This window comes from Podarcis vaucheri (genome assembly GCF_965113315.1).
Source record: "Podarcis vaucheri genome assembly, chromosome: 8".
NCBI lineage: Eukaryota > Metazoa > Chordata > Lepidosauria > Squamata > Lacertidae > Podarcis > Podarcis vaucheri.
This window is the reverse complement of record NC_138766.1, coordinates 37,947,106-37,966,412: the sequence shown is the minus strand read 5'-3', so window position 1 is coordinate 37,966,412 and position 19,307 is coordinate 37,947,106. Positions and strand designations below refer to the sequence as shown.

Sequence of the window (19,307 nt, the reverse complement as noted above, 5' to 3'; positions counted from 1 at the left end):
GGCAATTGTGATCCAAAGTCAGGGCAGGCTTTACATTCGCTTTGCAGACCAATTGACCAGGAGCCCCTTTAAACCCTCAAGTTGTGAATAACTAGTAGCTCATTCCAGAGCAGTAGCTACCGGGGGGGGGGGGCAGCCGGTTTTTTTGCCCCAGTTGAAGCCTCCAGAAGGGTGCCAATGAGAGTCCCAGCCTGTGTATGTGTGTACACAAATGTGTGGGCGCGGGTGCCAAATTGGGTCTTTGACCTGGGTGAAATAAAGCCTAGTTTTGCCCCTGGCTCATTCATGACTTACTGAGTCTGAGAGTGTGCCACAACTCCATTTTAGTCTTGTCTAGTCTCCAAAGCAGTAGACCAGAGCTAAGAGATAGGGATTGTCCTGTGCTTGCCTGCTGATGACTGAAAAAAGAGAATTGTGGTTGGCATTTCTAAAACTGGAACACTTTTAGATCCCCAGGGGAAATATGAGTTGATACATAAGCCTTAAATTAATTCATCACCACTGAGAATCTTCCGCAGAATCACAAAATTGATGAATCTGTGCACTGCCTACAAAGAATGAAAAAGGATAGGTGTTGGATACAACCCTCAATAGCTACACCACAGCTCTTGCGTTCAGTATTAAGCCAAACCTTTAAAGAAGATAAAAACAAAAATGTAAAGCGTATTCGATGTCATGAAGGTAGTGATTTAAGATACTGTCATGCTACAGAGAAGGGAAAATGGAGTGGAAATGCTTAGTGGGATTTCTAGAGTAAGAAGCGTTTTTAACAGGTCTGTTCCTCCGCAGCCAACAGGAGATGTGAGTCAGATGAAGGTATGCAAATAGCCTCAGGAGAAATGCTTTGCCCGTTTTGTTTCTAAAAGTCACTGGATCCTTTTCAGTGCGAAAAAGTTTGTCACAAACTGGGAACTGTAGAGATCGATGAATGACACCTGTCGAACACTCCATGTGCAAAGTAGCCAATTTTGACAGGTGGTTTTCCTCCCCCGCCCCCCGCCCCAGTAGTCATATGTGGCATTGAAAAGGCCCCTTGGGGCCTCTTCTCATACAAATAAGGATACTGCAGAAGCTTCAGAGGGGGAGAAATCCAATGCGGATTTCCCATTCACACTGGGGCGATGTCAGAAGTGAGTCACACCCAAGAGAAGATCCACTGAGCACAACAGACTTAAATCCGCTGATTCCAAGTTAGTCTGCTCTGACTATGACTAACTTCTAATATTGTATTTTATTTTATTTTTACATTGCTATAGCCCTTACGAAAAATAATAATAATAGTAAATAATGTATGCTCCCTGAGCAGCTTAGAGGAAGAGCAGAATACAAACGCAAGGGAAAAAACCCCAGGCGGAGTTCTGGGTGGGATTCTGTGGCGGCTTTTGCCTCCTCTGGCTGGCTAAATAGAGGCGCCCTTTCTGCTACCTCGGGAGGCAAAGCGAGGAAGAAGAGGCACTGCGCGCGCCATCCGACCGGCCGGGTTTCCACTCAGCATTTCCCTTCCCCGTCCCGCATATCCCCAGCAGAACAGTGGGCTGCTCAACCCCGGAAATCCCGAGGGAGCGGAGAACCTGCTGCTTCGGCTGGATTCCCGTCCCTGTTGCGCGCCAGGGGCAGGAGCCGGGGAGAAAAGGCTGCCCGGGTCTGGCGGCCAGCGATGTCGCGAGCGGCGCCTCAGGCAGCCTGAGGGAGGAGCCGGAGCCGGAGGAGGAGCTTGAGGGGGGGGGGCGCGCGGGGGAAGCGGGAGAAAAAGCGCCAGCCGAGCAGTCCGCGCGCAGTCAGGCAGCGGCTGCCTCCGAGCCGAGCGAAGCCCCGCTCGCCCTGAGGGATGAGAGGCGGGAACGAGGGGCGCAGTCCAGAGGTCCGCTCCTGCGAAGAAGAAGAAGACGACGACGAGGAGGCGAGAGAAGAGTTCCCTCTCTGAGGGTCTCTCTCGGAAAGGGAGCTCTAGCTGACCGCATGGGCTGGCGAGCGGACCGCCAGAGAGGGCAAGCGCCGCTTCCCGCCTTTTAAGTTTGCCGCTGCTGAGCGGGCAGGAGAGGGACACGCTGGCCAGCGCATGAGGGGAACCGTCCCGGGGACTCGTGCCATTTCCACGCAAGGTTGTCTCCCCTGCCCTCTGCCCCCCCCCCCTTGTTCCCGGGGAACAAGAAGGGGCTGGGCTTAGTCCTTGCGAGGAAGAGAGAAAAGCCCCTTTCTGAAGCGAAGAGGTTTTCTGTGGAAGAGACGGGGCTGCTTCGCTTGCCTGTTGCTTTGTGGAGTTTTGCTTTCCTAGACTGCCCCGAGCATGGACCCCCAGCCGCCCGCCCCCACCTCCCTCTACCACATGAACCACACCTGGGGCTTGTCCTGGCTGGACTCGAATGCCTCCAGGTCGGCTCCCGAGCGCCCCCTGGAAGAGGGGAGGGCCAGTTTCCTCTTCGAAATTGGCATCGAGAACTTCATCACCTTGATAGTCTTTGGCCTCATCTTCACCCTGGGCGTGGTGGGCAACTCCTTGGTCATCACCGTGCTGGCCCGGAGCAAGCCGGGCAAGCCCCGCAGCACCACCAACATCTTTGTCCTCAACCTGAGCATTGCCGACTTGGCCTATTTGCTCTTCTGCATCCCTTTCCAGTCCACAGTGTACATGTCGCCCAGCTGGGTGCTGGGCACCTTCATCTGCAAGTTCATCCACTACTTCTTCACCGTCTCCATGCTGGTCAGCATTTTCACGCTCTCGGCAATGTCTGTGGACCGCTATGTGGCCATTGTGCATTCCCGGCGCTCCTCGTCCCTGCGAGTGTCCCGCAATGCGCTGCTTGGCGTCGGGGTCATTTGGCTGCTCTCGATTGCCATGGCCTCGCCTGTGGCTCACCACCAGCGTATCGTTCACCATGAAATCATCAACCAGACTTTCTGCTGGGAAGTATGGCCCAATCTCCATCACAAGAAAGTCTACGTGATCTGCACTTTTGTCTTTGGGTACCTGCTACCACTGCTGCTCATCTCCTTTTGCTATGCGAAGGTGAGTGCAGGTGAATTAGCACAAGTCATGCCATAGATGTGTGTGAGAGGCAGCCATTCCCAAAGTATATAGGGAAAGCAGCCTTGGAGAACAATGGCTTACACAGCAGACTGCACAGTGGTAAGAATAGCTTGGACTAAAATGAATGTTTAGTGTTCAGTGAATGTTTAGTGTGACATTACTGTGCATAACCTGTGTTGGCTACAGATATAATTGCACAATGTTTAACATACACTAAAAGGTTAAAGGTTGCATTTGCAAGGACTTTATTGACCATGATGCAGTAGTTCATGTGCACAGAGGCTTAATTAAGTTATATATGGTGTAGTTTTGGTAAGTCAAAGTTGAAAAGTGTGTGGAATGGTTGCACAAGCTAAATTCCAGATCATAAGGGTTAGGGGGGTTGAGTTGAGTTGTTTATAGATCTTGATCTCTTTATGATATTATAAACTTTAGACTACTAACTAGAGATATATTACAGAGGTTACAATAAGTGTAACTTCCCATTCCAAACACATAGTACTCAGCCACATTGTATTGAAACTGACTCAAGGCAGAACCATACAACCTCGTTATATGGCTTCCATATGGACTAAACTGCAGCTGCTTCAAAGATAGGGCAAATTACAGTTCTTACCATACCCTGTGTCAAAAATAGAGAGGCCCTGATCCAGATAACTTTGCAAGCGGCAACAGGCTGTGTGAATGAATGCTGCTTCATATTGCAGTCTTTTGCTTTAAAAATCTCAGTGTGAATGACTTTCTGAGGGAAAAAAAAAGAGGTTTCCTAAAATCTGTTCCTGCACAAAGGCACTTTCCAGCTGGTGGTTATACAGTTCCTATCCATAAGGCAATCTGTGAATTAAAGTGTGATCTCTTTTGATAGATATCAGTGGAAGTTTTGCTTCTGAGATGAAGGGTTCATCCTGACTATCTGATTGAGATAAAAAAAAATCAATAGGAATGCTAGAACTAGACGGGACTAAGACATCAAATTACAATTGATTTGAAACTCCACAGTCTCTTCATTCTGACAACACAGTGTTTTTGCTTGGATTTATAATCTGGAGGCTTGCATAGCTCAGTCGGTTGAGAAGGAGGCTCTTAATCTCAAGGTCCTGGGTTCAATTCCCATGTTGGGTAAAAGATTCCTGCATTTCAGGGGATTGGATTTAGATGGTCCTCATGGTCTCTTCCAGATCTACAATTCCATGGTTCTAAGTTGTCTTAATACAAAATGGCAATCCATTCATCATACAGCATTTATAATTAATTGCTACCATTAGCCATAGTTTCACTGTTGTAAATGGTAACAAATTTTGAAACCAATTTTTAGTTAGAAAGACTTTGTATTTAGCCCAGAATCCCAGTACTTCCAATATTTCCAATACATCAGAATCCTTGAATACTATATGCATGCACTGATTTACTAGTTTTATTAAGCAGAAAACAGATAACAGGAATGCAAACCATCACTTTTCAGAATGCCTACTAGTTAATTTATTATGTGATCTATATGAAGCTGTTGGCAGCACTCATTAGGAGTTTTAGAGCAAGGTGTCATGATGAAATGCTGCTCTACTTCTCCGTAACATCAGGAGAGAATGTGAAAACTCTGGATTGGTATCAGAGTGCAGTGGTGAACTGGATGAGGGCCAATAAACTGCTTGAATCCTCAAAAGACAGTCTGTTTGGGTGGTGGTTTCTGTGTCCAGGATACAGGAAATTATTTGTTCTTGATGGGGTCACACTGTCTCTGAAGGAGCAAGTCCATAGCTTGGGAATATTCCCAGATACCATCATTAGATGTCTGAGGGTCATCTGCGGCTAGGAGTTCTTTTTATCAGCTCTACCTGGTTCACTATCTATAGCTGTTCTTGGAAAGGGATAATCTGACTACTGTAGTCCATGCTTTGGTAACCTTGAGGCTGGATTACTGTAATGTGCTCTACGTGGAGCTGCTCTTGAACCTGATTTGGAAGCTCCAGCTGCCGCAGAGTTCGGTGGCCAGACTGCTGATGGCAGTGCATAATCTCAGTCACTGAGATCGTCTGCCGTAGTATCATTGGTTGTTATCCAAGCTGGTAAGGCTTATTTGACATCAACACAAAAAAGAGCTTTCTTTCATCAGTTCCATCTTGTGGAATGTACTTCCAATAGAGATTCAACAGATGCCTTCTGTTTCAATTTTTAAAAGCCTGCTGAAACCTTTTCTATTTTGCCAGGCTTATGCAGGCAGATAAGAATGCATCATTCCATAATAGTTAGCTGATTAGCTCTTATTTTATTTTTTAATGTGCTTTTATTATATGTAGATATTAAAATGCCTTGATGTTTTATTATATAGTAATATATAAATATTTTGTTATAAATAAATAGTTTTTGTAAGGGAAATGTCTCCATATTCAAAAGTGGCAGGGTTAAAATGATTAAAACCATTATTAGGCTGTTTTGATAGTATAGGACACATTAATTGTCATGAGTAAAAATGTGACATTAGCCACATTCAGGCATTTTCCCACATACAATGCCTGCACATAGAGAGAAAGGGGCAATGAGAGTGCATTGCTGATCTTGTTCTGGATAGCATGCCTCTTGGACATCTGTGCATTGGTGAAGACATTGTAGCTCATATGGAGAATTTTTCTATGCTGACATCTGTGTCCAGGGAGCTGATTGCCAGTGGAGCCAGTAGCCTGCTGCCTCCTTCTGTATGTTCTTCAACAGACAGAAGTGACTCCCAAGTTTGGACAGAGCTGCTATTCTAGTTTCCTGGCGGGTCATTCACTGTGGCTTACTGCTCTGGTAGGGGGTGAGGCAGTAGGGAGAGTGGCTTGGTGTAAATGCACCAGCAGTAGTAGCAGATTGGCTCTGCTGGTGCACTTTCACTGTACCAACCCCACTATTGATAAGCAACAGTGACTCACTTGCCAGAAAACTAATGTGGCCCCCTTCCCCAACCTTGCATGCTATTACTGATGAATGGTGAGGTGGTTTGAATATTGAACCTGGGAGACCACATGGCCATAAAATTCCCTTCGTGACCAGTCACAGAATGGTGTAAGGATGAAATAGGGAAGGTAGAACCATCTCTACCACATTATTAGAAATGTAATAATGAGTAATAATAGCTAAATGTATCAAAAATGCCTTAATAGGGCTAATGGCTCTTCTGATCTTGGCCGCACCTTATATGTTGCAATGTCAAGAGAGAGAGAGTTTAATCATGTGCTTATTTAAACAGTGTCTGGTGAAGCAGTTGTAGGTGAAATCACTGGTGGCTGCTTCAGGAATTGGTGAAAGAGTGGCATTCTTGCCTGTACCTTTAAGTTGTGGGGGGATGGAGTGAAGGAAGGGGCTACTTCCGTCAGTACCTTGCAGGTGAATAGTTGCTGACTGAATAGTCACCACTGGTCCAGCTATCCATGAAGCAACTGTGTGCTTGCATGGTGGAAACTGAAATTCTCTCTTGCCTCAACAGTCCTCTCCCAGTGCTAAAATAAATGCAGGAATTAACTACCTCTACCCCTGATTGCCACCAACTGCCTGCTGACACTTTTGCCCAGCAAACTCCTGAAGTGGCTGTCACCATTCTTAAATCTCCCCTCCCCCAACTGCTCACTCAGGATGAGTACAAACCTTAAACGTAGTACAGTAATAGAAGACATGCATCACAATGGGCTTCCTCCCTCTTGAAACCTACCGTTAAAAGCAACCCTCTGTTCTCATCTTGTCAATCAAATGATTGTCCAAATAGAAACATCTCACAGAAGTTCAACAGAGCAGCTGCTACATTATTGTTACACAACCTTGGTACAGCCCACAGAATTACTAAAGCATAATGAGTTACAATACCTCAGTGTAGTGATTGTTATTCCTAGTCTTAGTTTAATTGTTGGCATAAGATATCCCAAAGTTGGCTGTATGTATAATTGCTTATATCACAGCTGCGTAATTACAGCCTCAGGAGCTACTAGGGTACAAATGAAAACACACACTAAATAAAATCTCTTCTAGCCTGTTGCCTTCTCAAGGGGCAAAGGGTTCTTTTTGGATTCCAGTGGCAATAAACAAAACAGGAACTTTGTACTTAAACAGGGATTGTTTGCTAGACAAAAATAGAAAGCAAACCATAGAAAATACCAGATATCTCAGGGCCCTGCGAGTTGCCGCAGGGCAGCAGCACACCTTCCCACTTCTTCAGTCTACAGCTGGCACTGGGATCTCCGACTAAGCAGGGGCATGACTGAGTTTATATACTTTTAATGTTTCAAGTTGAAGTCGCCAAAACTTTTCCACTCTTCTGGTTGTTGACTTCAATGCCTGCTGGTGACTTCAAAGGACTGGTTAGTAGCTAAGGGCGAAGGCTTATTACTCCTGTGCTAGCCTTCTGCCTTGATGCAGCTGTGCTGCTTCTCTGCCTTCCAGATGTGGAAGTTGCTGCCAGATATCAAGGGAGAGGGGCCAGGCAGCAGAAGAGTCGGTGTGGGCCAGTGTTCCTGCCATTGTGCCCAGAACCACATCAATGTCCCTGCCACCTTTTCCTCTCCCTCTCAGTGTCTGGCAGTGATCCCTGCATTGGATCACTGCCGAGTAAGCAGGAATTAATTCACCCAATGCGAAACTCCCCCCCCAAAACCCCCCCTCATGTTTTTGCCCCACCTCTTTATAGATGGAGTGATTCAATAAATGCTGGGGCATATCAGCTACATTCTCCCTGTAAATACAATGCCTCTGGTTATATGGAATATTTTAAAATCAAATAATCAACTCTATAATCTCCATAGCAAAAAAAAATTGCACAGTGATCTTAAACAGGCCAATGTTTACTAGATTACTTTTTGTTACCTTTTTTGGTTGTAACACCACTGAAAAATACAGCCCAATGGGATTTTTCCCATAAGGTTAATGGCATTAATAAATTTGACTGATTTGGGTCTCTGCCACATTCATTTGTTTCTAAAAAGTTTGGGTGGAGGATGCTGTGCTCATTAGAGTGGGAGCTTTCTGACAAATAAATTACCTCCTCTGTCACCTGTTCTGTAACAGATATGTGATTAGCTATTTTCAGACTATATCCATCTAATATATATTTTTTCAAGCAGTTCATTAAGGCCTCTTGGGAGAAAAGCTTTGTGAACTTTTCTGCTGTGGTTAAACTTTAGACATTAAAGTTTATTGCATTTTTCATGCATCTTAATCCAGATACTGTCTGGGATATGTCCCTGAAGTACTATGCTCCTTCAGCTCCTATAAAAAACAATAGCTGTTTAATAAATCTGCCTTCTACTGGAAAGAGAAGCAGCATTTTGGTAGCAAGTTTCTCCTCAGGCTGTTCATTTTTCGGGATAAATAGTATTATTTAAGAACACTTATGAATACGATTTTCACATATGCTGCTAAAAGTGTCTTTTGCTATTTGTGTGTGTACTGTGGATGAATGACTTTAAGAGAGTCATTCAAATATCACAAATGAGTTGATGGATTTTTTTATTTTTTTTAAAAGACAAAATATACAATGAGGTAAATCCAGATTAAATGGGAGGTGGGAATGTGAATTGCCATTTTGATGCCAACAGAGTTGTGTGGATGCTGCGAAAAACATGAGGAACATTTCTCATAAGAAGTACCTGCCTGCAGTGGCGTAGCGTGGGCTGTCAGCACCCGGGGCAAGGCAAGTAATTTGCGCCCCCTAACCCGTGGATTTGCGCCCCCTAACCCTAACCCCCAGATGTTGCGGCCGGTGCGGCAGGCCCCCCCTGCACCCCCCACGCTACGCCACTGCCTGCCTGAAATTACCCTTGGATGATTCAGAATTGGCCTCAGAAGCTAAAGTAAAGCATAATTTCTGAGTGTCTTTGACATGGATTTTCACAGGTTTTGCTTCAGTTACAAGAATGATTGCACTGTGATTAATACTGAAAGATTAATGAGGCAATTTCAGCTCAGTTCATTCACTTGGCTTTTCAAGGCTGAAAAAACGAATAAAATATTATAAATTAACATCTGTTTTTTCTTGTCTCTGAAGAAGTCATTTTGTACAAAGTGCCTGACCACTGTGGATTCACTAAACATTGATTTATAACTTTTCCTGAGCCTCTGGAGTGGCTTTTCATGAGGTGGAGACATCGTTCGAAATTCGCCAGGTGCATTTTCCACCTGGTTATTGGCCACTTGCAACCAAGTGAACTGCCTGGGCACCAGGATGGTGCTTTCTATCTCCACCATCTGAGGTGCATTCCTGGAGATCCTTGGATCTCGACTGTTTTCACACACTAGCAACAGATTCTGTAGAATTCTATCCATTATATTTTATCTGCACAATCAGAATGGATTTCAGGAACCAAAAAATTGTTTTGAAAAAAAGAGGACCTTTGAGCCCCCAAATGGCAACAAGGCATTCTGTTTTGGCAACTATAACTCTGGTTTAAGGAGCCAATTGGTGCCGAGCTTATATTTCTGAGTTTCTAACATTGGGTGGAGGGCATTGCAACCTGCAAACCATGCATCACACAATAGCAGGACTATAATAGCAGCAGTAGGAAAGTATTTAAAAAAATTTGAATTGATCTGTTTTATGTAACAGGTATGTAAGAGCAATGCATTCATATAATTATCTCAACTGAACAGTTAAGAACATCCATGATTTTATCATTAACCGCAATGAAAATTATTGATATATTAATTTAAAGCAACACTTCCCATATACTAAGTGCTAATGAAGAGGTATTACATGAAACAAGTGGATGAAACCATAATAGCTGCCTTGCAGCAATCAATATTGCCCGTACTTGGGGCATGCTTCAACCTCTTATGAGCTATCAATGTATTTCCACTGATTGACACTGGACTCACTGATTGCCTTGGTGAGGAGAACAAGAGCAGGATGAGAGGGCATTAGCAATACTCGCTCACTCCTGTTACAGCAAGCTGCTGGAAGGAGGAGGGCAGCATTGAACTCCAGACACTTCTGCTGATATCCACTCCATTGAGTCAAAGCTGGCCATTGTGATGTGATGGCCCTCAACAAGAGTGATCCTGAAGGGGGAGCCACCAATGGGTACCACACTTTGTGTCACTTGTCAGGAGGCTGCTGCCCCCCTACTTTGGCTGTTGTTAGATTAAATGGGTTAGGCAGTTGTCACTGCAGGTATAGGCGGGTGATACTCAGGGTGACAGCAGGGGCCTCCCAATTTTTGTTTGTGGTGGGAGGTGACTGTGAACCATGAGTTAAGAGTGTATAACCCCAAGTGAGAGATGGGGTTGAGTGGCTATGAGAGAAGGCGAGAGGGGTTTGCGAGGGAATGGATTGATGGGTGAATAAGTGACCGTGCTGTACTGTATATGTGAAAGACTCTGGGGTGTTTTATTGCATTGCTCCTGTCCTGTCTGCAAGGCCAATTCAAGAGAGCAGCATTGAGTTACTGTTCCTTACCCACTGGCAATTATGCTGTGGGGTTCTGTAAGGCACCATCTTATACCTAGTGATATACAGTCATACCTTGGGTTACAGCCGCTTCAGGTTGTGTTTTTTTGGGTTGTGGACCGCCGAAACCTGGAAGTACCAGAATGAGTTACTTCCGGGTTTTGGCGGTTGCGCATGCGCAGAAGCGCTGAATCGCAACCTGCGCATGTGCAGATGCGGGTTGCGAACGCTGCGGGTTGTGAACGTGCATCCCATATGGATCACATTCGCATATTTATGAGGCAATTGGGATTGGTCCTTTGGAGATTTTCAACACAGTGCCATAGATAAGTATTGATAAATTGTCTATTCAGTATTGGTTTACTGTCTTCCACCTATTTAATACCAGGGTGGATTTGATTTAAATCACTAGTCAGCAAGACTTGATTCAAATCATTTGTTTATTTTTATAGAAAGACTCATTCTTGCTGGTATAATCTTAATATTTTCAACCAGTTGGTTTCATTTTTTGGAATAATACATTTTCAGAGTAGTTTTTACAGTTCTATCAAAAATGACTGATTTGGTTATACTATTAGAAATACATAGACAGATAATCATGAAATTATTGTGAGGTTTAATAAGTTAATTGTTTATAGTTGGACAACTCTTCTGCTGTACTTTATTGGAAGGAGAAAAATAATATTTTCCTTAATAACAATTTAAACAATTTATTTAACTAAAACAATAACATTGTTAACTGATGTGGTTAAACAATTAAAAAGAAACAAAAAACTTAGTTTTAGCACACATGAAAAATTTAAAACAAATCCTTATTTCGTGATGTAACTTAAATAGAAAACTATCTTTAGAAAGATTTTTCCTCCAGAAGCATTTTATTTTAAAAATCCAATTTAAATTTTTAAAAATCTGATTTAAATAAAAAACAACTGTTTTTTTATTTTTATTTTTTTAAAATCGTTGATTTTTATCCACCCTGTTTAATACCAAATTACACTTATACATAGATGTTTATAATACCATCAGCAAAATAAAATAATCTAGACTGGTTTATCACATTTCTCTCTGTCCATCCTCCCTCACTGGACATTTTCTTACATTTATATCCACCTTTCTTCTATAAATGTGGCATTAATGTGGTTCCTAAGAGGTATCCTATACAGACACTGACCAGACACATATCTGCTTAGCTTCAGCAAGATGATAGCCTCATCTGCATTCAGACCATACCCTGGAACTAGCTATTTGTTCCCTACCCTTTACATGTGGAAGGGATTTATGTTTGGTGATAAACTACTTCAAACATTTGGGTGATAAAGTAAAACATATTCTTTCATATCGCATTGTTAAAATATGCTACGCCAAATACAACCAAATATATCTGTAGTTTAAATCTCTTTTGGTCTGTGATGCTCTCATGCTCTAAGAGATTTTTCCAGACTTATCTTGTAGGAAAGCTTTTTGCAAAGAACTGTGATTTAATTTAGCAATATAACTATTGCAGTTTATATTGCTTACGTGAATTTCCAGGAATATTGTTTCTGAAATCTTGTTATAGAAACCATGTATAGGCAATTTATAGGCAAAATTGGCGAGAACCCAAGTATCCACATGGTACTAGATGCAAAAAAATAAAGGTTTAGATCTAGAATATCTTTATTCTAATATACTGTATTTTTTACCCTATAAGACTCACTTTTTCCCTCCTAAAAAGTAAGGGGAAATGTGTGTGCATCTTATGGAGCAAACGCAGGCTGCGCAGCTATCACAGAAGCCAGAACAGCAAGAGGGATTGCTGCTTTCACTGCGCACAGATCCCTCTTGCTGTTCTGGCTTCTGAGATTCAGAATATTCTTTTTCTTGTTTTCCTCCTCCAAAAACTAGGTGCGTCTTGTGGTCTGGTGCGTCTTATAGAGCGAAAAATATGGTATGTTTTTTACCTCTACATCTAGTAGAAGGGCAGTAATGGGGGGGGGGAATAAAAATAAAATTAATGGACCAATAATAACCTGTATGTATTTTAAACTGGAATTCATGGGTGGCTCAGGAAAGCCTAATTTATTTTATGAAGTAAAATATTGGATTGCAGAGAGTTGATAATCTATTAAATGTACTACTATGGCAATAGCCTGGTCAAATACACATCGTGACTAAAACAGATGTACTATATTACTAAATGGTTAGCCATGCAAAGTATATCATATCGAAAACAAGAGAGTCTGGTGGCACCTTAAAGATGGGCAGATACGTACAGCAATCCTAACTGAAGGGAGAGCTAGTAGCAAAGTGATGGATGATCCATTATCCCAGCATGTGCTGGTTAATACAGAAGATGGAAGCCCTCCTCCCTCTCTGGCAGTTCCTTATACAGTGGTACCTCGGGTTAAGTACTTAATTCATTCCAGAGGTCCATTCTTAACTTGAAACTGTTCCTAACCTGAAGCACCACTTTAGCTAATGGGGCCTCCCACTGCTGCGGCGGCGCCAGAGCACGATTTCTGTTCTCATCGTGAAGCAACGTTCTTAACCTGAAGCACTATTTCTGGGTTAGTGGAGTCTGTAACCTAAAGCGTATGTAATCTGAAGCGTATGTAACCCGAGGTACCACTGTACATCTTTGAAATCCCCCCCCCAATGGTTTCCATGGGAGAGAATAAACTATGGGAGATGTAGCTGAAAAACACTGCCAGTGGCAGATCTATGACCATGGAGTGTGGATGTAAGTGCAGTGGCAGAGAGGTACTTTCTCTCTGTTTTAATCCCCTTCAGCTAGCAAATGCAAGGAATTTAAATTTCTCTCTTGACATATTTCTTGTGTGGCATGACCTTATGTGGGCTAGAGTCCACTTTATCAGATGCTTGAATAGGTATTCTCATGATGACATCTATATGTATATATACAGGGTGAGTCTTTTAAAAGAGGCCCCGTGGAACATGTGTACTCTATATCCTCTTTTAAAGGACTCACCCTGTATATTAGTGTAGAAAAGCTGCCTGGGCATTAAGCAGTAATGATGATGGTGATAATTATTAATAATAGAAGAGATGCAAAATGTGAGGCCAAGAGGCAATGAAATGCAAGTATAGTCTGGTGTTTCTATGTAAAACTAACACAAAACATCCTGTATAAAGCTCTTTTATACATTTCAGCTTTTGATGGAATATCACAGACTGTACTTCCTGTATTTCATTGTCGTTTTAGTTGAAGGTACACAGCTGTCCCCTGCCCTGCCCATGAATAAATTATATATCAGGATGCAACTCACTACACAAATAATCCACCTAAAAGGAATAGATTTAGATGCATAAAAATATCAATGGAAAACAGTAATCTAAGGAAGGGATGGTGCATTCTTACTTAAATTACACTTTTTCAGTTTAACTTAATTGTTGGGATTTTTTTTTATGTGTTGGATATTGTAGCACATTTGCTTTAGCTCATTTCTACTCTTCCCTTTTCCCCCTTTGGACCTTATTGTAATCCATTATAATCCTCTGATTAGGAATACATATAAAAAGAAACGGATAGCTCAGCTCTTACTGTTGCATTAATTTGGCGGTTCTGCCTCACCCACTTGGATACACATTTGTAGCTTTCCCCCCCAAATATTTGGAAGCTGTAAAGAACAAATGTGTTCATAACTGCCCCTGAGGATATGATTGTTTATGTTGGTATTTGAAAGCTGGTATTTGAAAAGTTTAAAAACTTTGATTGTAAAAACCTATCAATGTAACATTTGAACCTGTGAATGTAGTAAATATTTTTCACCAGGTACTTATTAGATGCAAAACTCAGCATGCATCCTTTCTAAGTAGACCTGAATAGGATGCATGCTGAGTTTTGCATCTAATAGGTATCTGAATTGAATGGGGTTTATTCCCAGGTAGGCGAGTGTTAGAGTTATTTGAGTGGAATTTTCCGATCTGGACCTTGTGCAGAGTAGGAATGAATAAGCTCCACTACAACAATGAGTTCCAAAAACTTTTACTGCAAAACTGTCTTAAACTAGTTGCTTTGTTTTATTTTGTAGTTCTAAACAAACTAGAAATTCAATGTGTTGGTGAGGGGGGCGTTATTGGGTTATTTTTGTTTTTATTATGTATTTGTCTTTTTATATTGCGCTTTTATGTTGTAACTATCCTGAGTTCTGCGGATGAAGGGTGGTATATAAATTTGATTTAATCATCATCATCATCTTTTCAGGTTCTCAATCACCTGCATAAAAAACTGCGGAACATATCAAAGAAGTCAGAAGCATCCAAAAAGAAGGTAAATAAATAGCTTTCCTTATTAAAAACAAGGGTTGAGAGGGCATGTTGTTGAGTGCATATTCATTTCCAATATGACATTTACAAACTATATTAGTAAATTTAGAAAGAAAATGTGATAATTCAGTATTTTGTGACAGATATCAGCACATTTCAGGAACCAGCAGATCTTACTAAAATAATCTGATAAATATTTAGGACTATGAAAAAGAAATCATTTTTTAACATACCCCCTCCCCATTTTTATTTATTCACTGCAGATATACCAGTGATTTTATCTGTTCTAACGAATCAAGGCCAATGAGCAATCATACAATAAAACAATATTTCCTGTGCAGGTGGAAATGGCCTCCTTGTATTCTTTGCCTTATCTCGGGAAAGACTTCCTATGCAATGAGGAACAGGCAGTCTGGCTGTAGCAGCCTTGACCTAATTGACCGTGGTCCCTCATTCGTCCCTCACTTGCCTTGTGCTGTTTTTTGTACATTTCCACTATGCATGCACAAAGAACAAAGCCAAAATAATTAAGGGGCCGGAAACATTATGATGGCAGAACTGGAAAGCCACACTAACAATACTTGTGCATTTAAATCCTCCACACAAATAAAAGCATGAGAGGGAAAAGAGCGAGAATGAGAATGCTAGTTCTGCTACCAGTCCACTCTGTTAGCTGGATGGCTAAATAGCTGCATTAGGCAGTCTTCTCTATTTGTGTTATGTATGGCTCTAAATTTCATGGGAGGTCTGTAGAAGTGCAGAAGGAGGATACAGTGGAGGAGGTGGGGCCAATAGGCTAATCTCAGCTTTCCCTTCGCATACTTCTAATTGCATGAGGGATAAATAACTGAAGAGGGTTTTGCTCATAAGTAGATCTACTTCTGCAGCTATCAGGTCAGGTAGATGCTTTTGCAGATTGATGCTTAAGAGTGCAAACTTTTGCAGATAGATGCTTAAGAGTACAAGCCTATGCAGGTCTACTCAGAAGGAAGTAATACGCTTCAATGGGACTTGTTCCTGGAGTGTATATGATTGCAGCCACTTGAAACAGAAGGCTGCATTGCTCTTCAGGAAGCCAAATAGCTGTGGGTTAAACCACAGAGCCTAGGACTTGCTGATCAGAAGGTTGGCATTTCGAATTCCCGCAACGGGGTGAGCTCCCATTGCTCGGTCGCTGCTCCTGCCAACCTAGCAGTTCGAAAGCACGTAAAAGTGCAAGTAGATAAATAGGTACTGCTCCGGCGGGAAGGTAAACGGCATTTCCGTGCACTGCTCTGGTTCGCCAGAAGCAGCTTAGTCATGCTGGCCACATGACCCGGAAGCTGTACGCCGGCTCCCTCGGCCAGTAAAGTGAGATGAGCGCCACAACCCCAGAGTCGGTCACAACTGGACCTAATGGGCAGGGGTCCCTTTACCTTAAGTATCCTCATAAGTTATGTTGAGTAGTAGGCAGACAGTCTACTCACAGGCACACCATCTACTCATGAGTAAATGACATAGCTTAGCAGCTTGAGTCACTTTGAAGTGAGATAAGTATGTTTAATTTTTTAATTGGATTTTCAAATATATAAGAAGAAAAAAAGGAACATCACATATTTATGTTGCACATACAACATAAATAAGACGTTAGAAATGCATTTCAATTTTTTTGGCCATTATTATATTTCATGTACTTTGATTTTCTAAGGAGAATCCCTAAGCCATAAATAAATAAAGAAGAGCTCTCTTGTATGTCTCCTTGGCTGCACATTATACCAATAATGTCACAAAGGCTTCTGAGATATAATGGAATAAGATGTAGCAAGGGATTTTCAGGCCATTATGTAAAATGACTCTAGCCAAAGGAACCATCTGTTATAAATATGACAGATTTAAGAGGTAGACGGTCAAATCCTGCCAACAGTTACGTCTGAGGTTACTTGAGCATAACATAATGAGCTTCATATTTTTTAGCAAACAAGGGCAAATGAAGCATACTTAACTTGTTAGATAATTCTATATGACTGGAGCTATAATTTGTTTTAGTTAGATTCAAGGACAGAAGGATTTGTTTTTTTACTATTAACATAAAGTGATATAAACTCCCCCCCCCACCTCTCATTGAAAATATGTATGACAACTGTAGTAATTTAGATTTTGATTAATTTTTTTTTCTTACCATTTATATCAAGACAGACAGCCTGAATTTTGTCCCAAATAAGTCATTTATTTTATGTGCCATGGAAAATCAACTGTTTGCTGTGTCACACAACAGCTGTATTTTGGGCATATTGTTATCTTACTATCACAATATATAACAGCGGTGATCTCAGTTCTCCAAGTGCATGTCCTTATGTAGACCAAACAACACCATTAATATGCAAAAGACAAGAATCAGCAAGCATGGGTGAAACCCAAGATATTCAGAAGTGCAGAAAAAACCTTAATATGAGGTCGGGGGTGGGGGTGGGGGGAGATGGAAAATCGGGGTGGGAGAGGGAATGAAATGAAGTGTCTGAGATATTGAACATTAGTAATACACATTGCACTTTTTCTGATCGCAGATGTCCCCCTGTTTATGATGTTTAGGCATAATGGCACCTCTCAGACACAGCTTGGTATTAGCTGTCTTGGAGAGATCTCAAGATATGCAGAAGTAAAAATATTTTTTTTGAAGGAAAATCTAAGTGCTTGTATGGCCCGAGTCTCATTTGTTTAATTCCTGTAAGCTACTTTTTGGAAACTTGAATAACATCTGTAAACGTTTACTGTACCTCTCCCCCTTTTCATTGTTTTTCAAGCCTATATTGTAAGTCTGCTTGTTCAGTTGTTAAGAAATAATCCACGCTTTAACTTTTCTGTCTCAGACAGCACAAACAGTCCTGGTGGTCGTAGTGGTTTTTGGGATATCCTGGCTGCCCCATCATGTTGTACATCTCTGGGCTGAATTTGGAGATTTCCCACTGACTCAAGCCTCGTTTATCTTCAGAGTGGCAGCGCATTGCCTGGCTTATAGCAATTCTTCTGTGAATCCTATTGTATATGCATTCCTCTCTGAGAATTTTAGGAAGGCCTATAAGCAAGTGTTCAAATGCCAGATTGGTAGCAAATCACCTCTGAACGAAGGTAAAGAAAATAATATTGACACACCACCATCTACTAATTCAACACATGTGTGAACAACACTAATAGTGTCTTTATTTGCAATGCCAGGTTTTCATATAAGTGGACCTGCTTCAGATAAAAAGCACAAGTGCTCCAAACCTTTATGTTGGCAATTGATAGTCAGCTTAGTGAAGTTCTGTTTGTAATAACAGCTTCTGGAGGAAAAGGTTTGATGCGAGAAAATCTGGGTTCATATGGAAAGCACTCTAATACTCTTTTTCTGGAATGCTTTTCAAATGAAGAGTACCTTAGATATTTTAAAATTATGCCAGAAAAGTAAATCAGAAACCTGCTATACATTTAGAAGGGTGTTCATTTATACCTATTATAATGTTTTGCTCCTATACAAACAAATGCATTTTTTTAAAAAAAATCACTAAAGCTGCAATCCCAACTGTACTTACCTAGGAGTAAGCCCCGTTGAATGTGGTAGGACTTAATTTTGAGTGGTCATGGTTAGAATTACACCATATACTATTATTTCTCAAAATGTGACCTTTTGCAAGGAAATAGGATACAAATCACAGGCACCTGAGGATAAAACTGAAATGTGCTTTGAAGCTTATCTGTCCAAACCGTGCAGTAGGTCCATGTAATTAATACCACATTTACACAATTAGCCAGAGATTGTCCAGTGTAAGATTACTGCCCACTTAGAACAGAAATGGAATATATTGTGGTGTTTAGATGTTCATGGTTAATAAAGCCAGATTTGCTGCTCAGCTTTGTGTATATGGGAACTTGCATAGGATTCCCTGGTGTGTAGATAATGAAAGAATATCAGGCAGACAGAATCTAGTTTCCAGATTTTGTCAGGTGCTTCCTATGGAAATAGCCATAATGGCGGCAAATTTCAGATACCCCTTCTCATGCTACTCTGGCTATTAAGAATCTAACAAATGAGAATGCACATTTTGATACAGGGAGCTGGTTTGTATGTAATGCTAAGACAAACTGTGGCTTGGCATGAACACACATCCATACTTGACTTAGCATGTTGTTCAAATCCAGGCTCATGGCTTGTCTTACTCTAGGCAAACCTTGAGCTGTAACCATGATATGCTCTTAGGAAACAGCTCATGTTTTGTCTGGAGAAGACAAACCACAAGCCTGGGTTCAAACAGCACACTAAGTCAAACAATGGCTTAGCAGCGTGATTGCTGGGGAGGAGTGCGGGATCCACATTTCCCTCTCTAGTAATCCTCACATTTATGCTAATTAATCGTTTGGTTAAGCGTTACATGTGAACCTGCTCTATATGCATTTCTATATCAAGATACAATATTGATAGTATTAGTCACAACACCAGATGGAAGCTGAACGCTACTATTTCTTCACTGATAACTCTAGATTTTTAATGAAAGTAATTTTAAATTAAAATTGAATTCCAATAACTTTTTCAGCTGTTTATGAAATGTGAAATCTAATTTCATGCACAGAAGCAAATTTAATTATTTACTAACT

General features: G+C 41.5%; 1 protein-coding gene across 1 annotated transcript; it reads left to right on the top strand.

Annotated features, from left to right (window-relative positions):
• Positions 1-1,750: 1,750 nt before the first annotated feature.
• GALR1 (galanin receptor 1) lies at positions 1,751-18,203 on the top strand. Its single transcript, XM_082236039.1, has 3 exons — positions 1,751-3,007; positions 14,638-14,703; positions 17,546-18,203. The coding sequence occupies exons 1-3, from the start codon at positions 2,288-2,290 to the stop codon at positions 17,855-17,857; spliced, it is 1,098 nt and encodes a 365-aa protein (XP_082092165.1). The 5' UTR covers positions 1,751-2,287; the 3' UTR covers positions 17,858-18,203.
• Positions 18,204-19,307: the final 1,104 nt, after the last annotated feature.

Bases quoted from the DNA above. Each gene is read 5' to 3' on its own strand.
- GALR1 (XM_082236039.1), top strand. From the start codon at position 2,288: ATGGACCCCCAGCCGCCCGCCCCCACCTCCCTCTACCACATGAACCAC. The intron at 3,008-14,637 runs GTGAGTGCAGGT...TCATCTTTTCAG, and splicing joins TCTCCTTTTGCTATGCGAAG to GTTCTCAATCACCTGCATAA. The intron at 14,704-17,545 runs GTAAATAAATAG...TTTCTGTCTCAG, and splicing joins CAGAAGCATCCAAAAAGAAG to ACAGCACAAACAGTCCTGGT.